This window comes from Colius striatus, chromosome 3 (assembly GCF_028858725.1).
Source record: "Colius striatus isolate bColStr4 chromosome 3, bColStr4.1.hap1, whole genome shotgun sequence".
Lineage (NCBI taxonomy): Eukaryota > Metazoa > Chordata > Aves > Coliiformes > Coliidae > Colius > Colius striatus.
Window position 1 is genome coordinate 25,585,263 of NC_084761.1, and position 7,956 is coordinate 25,593,218.

Here is a 7,956-nt window from a genome sequence, read left to right on the forward strand (position 1 = left end):
ACTTCAAAATCTATTGTGGATGCAGCAGCAGCTTTGCATATTGCTTACCATTTGATGATTGAGGGACTTTGTGGGTAGTAAAGGTGCAAAACACAGTGTAACCTTAAGAGTTGATTACTTACATGTAATCACGTTTAGAATGTTTAGAATGTTAATTCTCATGCAATAATTTGGAAACACTGAGGTGTGAGATAGAATGTAACTCTGAGGAAAAGCGGATTTTGAAACAGGAAAAAAAAAAATAAAAAGAATAAAAAAGACCATCTAAGTGAAATGGTCATCACCAGAAACAGAGAGAGTTCACTGTGAGAACCCAGTTTGGTTCTCACAGGATCTTTCTTCCTCCTTTGACGTACATTTTGGAGGAGGGTCACATTCCAGCACAACAAAAATGCAGAGGCAAAAAAGCTTTTTTGTATTAGTTTTCGTTTAGGCTGACATTGGTAGGAATGGAAATATTCTAAATATAACCTTATTTTTGGAGGTAACTGAGCTTGCTATTTTCCATCGTAACACTAAATGTAGTTTTCCCATTTCCTCTCTATACCACGTTTCTACTGAGTAGAGAGATGAATGGTTAATTTTTACTGGAAGGCTTTACACTCTCTTCTGATATCAGTTTCCTCATGTGGGGATAATATCTGTTTGGAGGTAAATTAACAGTTACTTTTCAGGTGGAAGTGTCTAGAGGTGCAGAATCATTGCAAGAAAAATATGGTGGTATGTAGTTCAGCTGCTAAAAAGTAGTTGTAAGTCCTATGACACTCAGTCTGGCCATAGTCCCACAGAAATGTTCAGGATTCAAAAGCTGCACAGGCAAGTTCTCACATAACAAAAAACTTGACAGATTTTAAAGAAAAAAAAATGCAATTAAAACTTAAACCATTAAAATTAATCGGGAGTAGAGAGAAGGGATAGTGTTAACAGTATGTGAATATAAGTGTAAAATACTGACTTCTGAGAATGAGCACTGTGCATTTGAGCTGCTTCACTCTGAATAATCATCAATTGTTGGACCTTTTGCAGTGTCTGGTTATACCAGTCAGACATGCCTCTACTGTATTTATCACATTAAGTTGAGGGAATCTAGGTGGAATTCTATCCTCTGAAACATGTTTTTCCTCACAGAATCCTGTATCTCCACTCAGGGCATGTGCATTACTCCTCTCCCTATTGAAACCCATGGCAAATATGCCATTACGCTTCAGACAGACACAGGTCAGACCTGTGCTGTAACAGTATGATTTGTAAATGTTTTCCCAGTATTTGTAAGACAGTTAAATGCAGGATATTCTTCCATACTTAGCTAACAAAACAGTCTAAGAACTTACAAAGAAACCTGTGTGTGTGGTATTATTGTAGATAAGGAGATCCATGGAAGTAGACACCTTTTGAGGCTTCAAAGCCTCTGTTATTTTTTTTGTTTGTTTTCTTCAAAAAGTTTTAGATACCTCTGTATAAGATTAATTTAAGAGAAACTCAAAAAATACAGGAATAGCCATCTCATGTATCTCTAGTTCAGCAGAAGGTGATAGTGCAGTCCCTTAAGAGAAACAGTTTTTGTGAAATTACAGTTTAATTTGCACTGTAAGGTGAGGCAAAGATCACTTTCAAAACAGCATCTATCTAACGAACAGCCATCCAAATAAGACTCATTAATATTTTAGGTGAAGCTTTCACTTACCACACACACAAACCAGCACAATAGCAAATGGAAAATATTTACATTTTTCATGTTGTCTTAAATAACATAGTGTCTGCTTTAAATAATAGATTTCCAGTAGCCTTCAGCTCTGGTCCTGTCCAGTTTTAGTCCTTGAGTAACTGTAAAAACAACACATTGTTAGAAATAGTGTAAAATAAGGATACCTGTGATTGTTTGCAAAATGTCAAAGCAGCCAGGAGACATCAGCTGCAATTACCTTTTTGATGAGTTTTGCAAAGCTCTTCAAAAACTCTCGGGGAGACTTTTTCTCATAAGATTCACACGAAGAATCACACTGTAGCAAAGACAAAGAAAATCATGCCGCTTCTAAACAGCACATCAAAAACATGAATCAGAACCAAGCTTTCATACTGAAAAATCATAAGAATTGTAATCATAGAATCACAGAATGGTAGGGGTTGGAAGGGTCCTTTAGAGATCATCTAGTCCAACCCCCCTGCAGAAGCAGGTTCACCTAGGTCAGGTCACATGGGAATGTATCCAGACGGGTCTTGAAGACCTCCAAGGAAGGAGACTCCACACCCTCCCTGGGCAGCCTGTGCCACTGCTTCCTCACTCTCACAGTAAAATAATGAAAGCCCTTGTACAAAGGCAAAGGCTGAGACACTAGTGATTTCAGAAAAGGAAGAACATAGTAAGGACACCTTTTGTTCATCTTTTTTAGCACTAATCCTCATCCTTTTGTTCAGCATGTTGCATGGTTGCCAAGCACATAAATGCAATTGACTGATGGGATCAGAGTGAATTCTCTTTCCAGAGGTGCAGAAAATTGGACACGTTTGATTTCTGAAGTAATAATAGGCAGATTGGTTTCTCTAACAATTCCACCATTGCAAGTGGTGTCTGCTATAGCAAATAAGGAGCAATGGTCATGATTAAGAGCATTGTGAGGAAATCCTACCTTTCCAGAGTCACTGATGGTGAACATTCTCAGGACTTTAATGGTTTGGTTGAATGTAGAATTTACTTGGCTGGTTTTTGGTTCTAATTTCAGTATGCCTTTCTGAAAGCAGGTCACAGCTGTGGAGAGGCATCCGTCCTAGGACAGGAAAAGAATGAACAGTTTTAAAGTGTTGCAGCATTTTTTCTGGCCTGTGTTGGGTTGTGGTCCATGTACAAAAGTAACCAGCATATTAATTGAGAATATTCCCCTGTACTCTTGTTTGGGTTTCTTTAAGTTAGCTTTAGATATGCAAGAGAGCTTTAACTTTTACTCTGCCTGTTCTTAGATAATTACCTTAGTATTTTTCATAAACACCTAAAGTCTCCACTTAGATCTTAAGCATGACAGAGATTGAAAGAAAATCCTACTGAAGAATAAGTAGTTCATGTTACATGTTACACAAGTTTTCACAAGCACAGGCATGAGTATTTTTTAATAAAATGATGACTATCCCTGTGGACCGTTCCTCGCTGCTACATGTGGGAATATACTTTTTTTCTGCCCGATTTTTGTGTTATTTCTAATATTACCTACTTAATGATTAGAATTTATGTAGAACTGCATATTTTCAAATACTATTGAAATATTTTTACTTGATAGCATGGGAAATAAAGGTGATGAAATAAGTTATTTGTATTACTTAAAGGCAAGAGGGATTGAGAATGAGAGGCAGGATGTGGATCCAGACTTCTGGCTTGAATCATCTTACTATGTTGCTTTAAATTCAGATTCACATTAAACCTAAGTTAAGGAAAATAAGCACCATCTTTTTCTGACGTGAAAAAGAAGCCATCTGTTCTGGTGATATAAATTTTCTATTGCTGCTGATTATCTGCAATTAAAGCTACCTGCTGTTTTCCTTTCACGGTGCATTTGCCTATGAATTTCACTGAGGCTAACAGAAAGACTACAAGCTCCCCAGAATCTCCTTTCCTGCACAGTGGCTGTTGTCCTTCGCACAGCTATGGAAAATGTCACATAACTAAATCTATAGTCGGTAGAGAAAGAAAACCAATGTTTACTGAAGCCAATTTCTAACTTGCTTTCTGTTTTCCAAAGAAGGAAACATTTAGAACTGCTGATTATGCATGTTAAAGAGGCTCCAAAGCCATCATCCCTGCTTTGCATACTAACTGCTACCCAAGCTGAATCTCATCTTGTTTGTTAGATGCTACTGCAGTTTGCTGCTTAGGCAAGGACAAGGCAACTTTCCATCTGTGTTGCTTATAGCAAATGTTAATAGCAACATTTTATATTGGTTAGATATAAACATTTTATTTTCCTTAAAACCCACACTTTTATATTTGTTTCAAGCTTCTTACCGTAACCTGTCTTGCTTACTGGAAAAAAAACACTCGTTTTTAAAGAGATCAATTTTCCAGCTGAAACTGAAAACATTTTCTGCCTCATCCGTGATGTGCTGAGAAACCAGCACTTCTCATATATGCTGCCTTTTTTTTTTTTTTTTTTTGCTGAGTTAACAGTTAGCTGTTAGCAGGCCAACAATCAGAGGACCACAAGGACTGTGGGGTTTAGTGTCTTGTGATGGGTCCTGTGTCTCGTGATGGGTTCAGCACTTTGATAAAGAAGCATTAAAAAGCATAGACTGCTGGTAATGTCAGAGTGGGGCTAGACAAACATGTAAAATAGTCCTGTTGGAGGCAATTTGCAAACATTCTTTGCATCTGACTCAAGGTAACTTTACAGATTAGCCTGAAAAGCCTTCACTTCCTGAACTGGTGATCAGTGGGGTTAGATGCTGATCTGATGTTCATCAGCATTGTGTGACTGGCTTCAGCTGCAATGTCACTCATCAGCAATAGGTCCTATTTTCCCTCTTGTCTTAAATTACTTAAGCCTTATGAGTACTTTTTCAGCCTCAATATGTTTTCTCATGAGTTTATGTCCTCTCAGCTTTTTAAACTTATCTCCCTTTAAAAAAAAAACAACCAAGAGATATTTCATTGTAAGCGTATGAGGAAATTGTGTGGGAATGAATTGGGTCTAACAGTCCACTCAAAGAAACCTCAAGGTGAAAAGTGATAAACCACTCAATTTTGAACATTATAAAAGGTAGTCTTCTTTCTGAATATTCAAGGCCAAAAATCTGGCATAAGCAGGTCATGACAGAAGCAAAATTTTGATATTTGAATACAGCCATAGGAAAGAGATTTTATTAAATCTTGTTTCATTAGAGTGTTCTTGCACCTAATCACCCTGAGTGCAGCTTTGGCACACTGTAATTCATATGAGTAAACATAAATTTCACCCTGTAGGATGAAAAGTTTATTAGTGTAGTTGCTGGTGATAACTTCTGTTAGCAAACTATTTTTTTTGTTTTTAAGTTTTTCATCAGAAGTTGAATCTGTATTAACTTAGTATCTTCTAAAGTTATGAACTCACTGTCTCTTCTAGTTTACAGTGGAGGTACTTGGGACCTCCCAGAATCAGACTGTAGAGCCCTAAGCTGCAAATGAATGTCTTCCTTCCTGAGCTGACCATGTTTTCTGAGAGAATAAAACCAACAAACCTGATTGAGCGATTAGTCACTAGTTGTATTTGCTTTGTTTCAGAGGTAGCAGCAAACACAGCAGCAAAATTTCAGCTAATCCTCTCCTTTTCACTTTGACACCACAAGTTAGAAAGAGTGTTAATGAAAAAAACCCCGCAATTACTTGGGGTGCATTAGGTTTTTGCACTTCAGTTGTTTCTAGCAATGAGAAGAAATGTATCTGTTTTGGTCATGCTTCTATCTGGTTTTGGCATGTAAAAAATGCTCCCAACTGTAAGGCTTTGGAGGAGGCTAACAAAACCTGTATGAAATGAGGTGAGTTGGTTTTTTTTTTTTGCCTTTCTTCTTGTCATTTTGCAAGAGAGTTTACTGTCCTTAGCAAATAGCTTTATGCCCTGGGCAATTTTCAAAAAATAATGCATAATTGTAATTTTTATACATCAATCAAAATTGTTGACTTTCTAAAGTAGTTGGCTTAAAAATAAGAATCATGGGTAAATTTAAGGCAGCTACTAACAGAAGAAATTAACTATTGAATTAGCCACAGCTAGCTCTGGAACTGTGTTGCGTGGTGGGGATTATCAAAAGAGAGCAAGGTGCATTTACCTTTTAAGCATTTAAGACACGTTGTTACTATTACTAGCATTGAATTTCACAATAAATCCTGCATCCTGCTGCTTCCAAGTATGCACACGCTTTCTGTGACTCTAGTGTAATTTACTACATATAAGAAGTTCTTGACCTTGGAATATGCAAAATACCAGTATTAAATAATGTCTAAATTAATATCCATATTAAAAAGGGATTTACAGGGACCTATTCTTGTGATTTTAATTGTTTATAATCCCTAGAGAGTACTTGCAGAATGTAGTTTTATCTTCCCATAGATAGCACCGCCTTGCACACAAATAGTCTCGGAGAAACCAGTGTGACTGCTTATGAGAGGAAGTGCTGTGTGATATGGCCTTACAGTGCCATTCTTGGCATTCGGCTTCAGTGAGAGGGAAAGAGGGCTCCCTTTGGGTTTGGCTCTGCAATGCCACCAGTGCGGCCTGTGCTCGTGGTAGCTGGAGGTACTTCCACTCCCAAAACCTGTATCCCCAAGAGCACTGCTGCTCGTCTGGGTCTTGTATGAATCCTCACTTTTAGCATGGTTTATCGAGTAAACATACAAGTTTGAATATGTGGGTGTGTTATAATACACACACCATTGCAGACTAGTAATTGAGATTACATAGTATAAACATTTCTGCCATTGAGAATCCAGAAATAAGGAACTTTTATCAAAGTCTTTTCTTATTCAGTCTAGCTTGCATCTAGAGTACTAGGTCAGAGATGTGAAGAAGTTATCTGCTATTTGTCAGTGGAATAAACCAGTACAAAATCAAGTTGATATAATTAAAAAAAATATTAGAGCAGTCTCACCACTGGGTTTTCTGGTGTATGCAGCAGTTCAACATCCTACAATAAAACAAATCTAAGTTAGAAAGGTTTAACATAAGTGATGTCCCTCACAACATACATTCTAAGCCATACATAATGCTTGAAAACAATTTCAATATTATGACAAATACTTTGCTTACCTTGTCTTTCACCGTGTGTTCTAACAGTTTAATTGTCTTGATAAGCTGTTTGTATTTTGCTATTTTGTGTGGAGCTGCAGTCAGCACCACACTGGAACAGAAGAAGAGCACATAGAAAATAATCATCCTCTGCATACTGATGAGTTTTGTTTTAAAATGTGCTGGGAGCAAAGTCGTGCTATTCAAGATGAACACTTGAGCTATACTCAGGTATGCTACGTACCTACCTATATAGTGCTCCTTGCTGGAGATGTAAAACCCACCCATTTCAGTTTGGAAAGCCTCGTAGAATGGATTAATGAGTAACCCTTTTTTCTTTTCCACTGGCTAGGTGCATGTATGCAAGTTTGTGCGTAGGGGGCAGGGATTGATGGAGTGAACTAAAATATGCCCCATCTGCACATTGGACAGGAAAAAAAGAGAAAAGGGTGAATTCCCATTTTCACTTTGAGTCAAGAAATGAGCGTAGTAAAAAGCAGGTACTTAGAAACCATAGACCTAGGTAAACAAAGATTCTGCATTTTTTTCCTGTGTCTTACAGCCACGAATGTCTGCAATCCATCTGAAGTTCTTCTATAACATGCTAGAGAACTATGTCAGGACTTAAATGTATTTATCCTACTTACTTTATGGCTCCAAGGGATGTTTGTTAGCTATGTCCCCCTGATGCCTGTGAACTGCCAGTTTTACATTCTTAGCTTGCTTTCTGTGATAACTGTGAGTAAAACCTCTATTTGGCATTTAAAGTGTAAAGCGTCTTCCCTGAGGGTGAAAGTTAGAGGGTGATGCATTGCCCTGGGAGTGATGGATCCCTGTAACATGTCTGTTCCCCAGATGGGAGGGATCCTGGAAGAGCAGGGACTAAATCCTAGTGAGTCCCCAATGGATCCTACCACTTTGTGAGAGTGGTCCAGTGGGTAAACACATTCAGTTACATTCTACAGCAGCTAGGCTCATGTTTAGTTTTGCAATTTAATTCAGCCTCTTCAAAGGAGATGTGATACTGAGACCTGAGAATTCTCTTAAGTAGTAGAAGTGCATTTGTTTTGTGTGAATCCAAAACAGAAGCACATGCTTTAAAAACGCAAAGCCAGAATAAACCCAACAGAATGAGCTGAATTAAGAAATAAGGCAGAGTCTTATAATTTCCTTCAAAAATTATATCCTTGATGCCCCCTGTGATTAAGTATGT

At 37.8% G+C, this 7,956-nt stretch overlaps 1 protein-coding gene across 1 annotated transcript; it reads right to left on the reverse strand.

Moving 5' to 3' along the window:
* Positions 1-1,809: 1,809 nt before the first annotated feature.
* IL21 (interleukin 21) lies at positions 1,810-6,899 on the reverse strand. Its single transcript, XM_010210045.2, has 5 exons — positions 6,765-6,899; positions 6,607-6,642; positions 2,628-2,765; positions 1,923-2,000; positions 1,810-1,824 (listed from the first exon to the last, which is right to left on the reverse strand). The coding sequence occupies exons 1-5, from the start codon at positions 6,897-6,899 to the stop codon at positions 1,810-1,812; spliced, it is 402 nt and encodes a 133-aa protein (XP_010208347.2).
* Positions 6,900-7,956: the final 1,057 nt, after the last annotated feature.

Excerpts from the sequence above, each read along its gene's own strand:
- IL21 (XM_010210045.2), bottom strand. The coding sequence starts at position 6,899 with ATGCAGAGGATGATTATTTTCTATGTGCTCTTCTTCTGTTCCAGTGTG. Across the intron at positions 6,643-6,764 it reads AACACACGGTGAAAGACAAG|GATGTTGAACTGCTGCATAC; the intron begins GTAAGCAAAGTA and ends GTTTTATTGTAG. Across the intron at positions 2,001-2,627 it reads CCATCAGTGACTCTGGAAAG|TGTGATTCTTCGTGTGAATC; the intron begins GTAGGATTTCCT and ends TCTTTGCTACAG.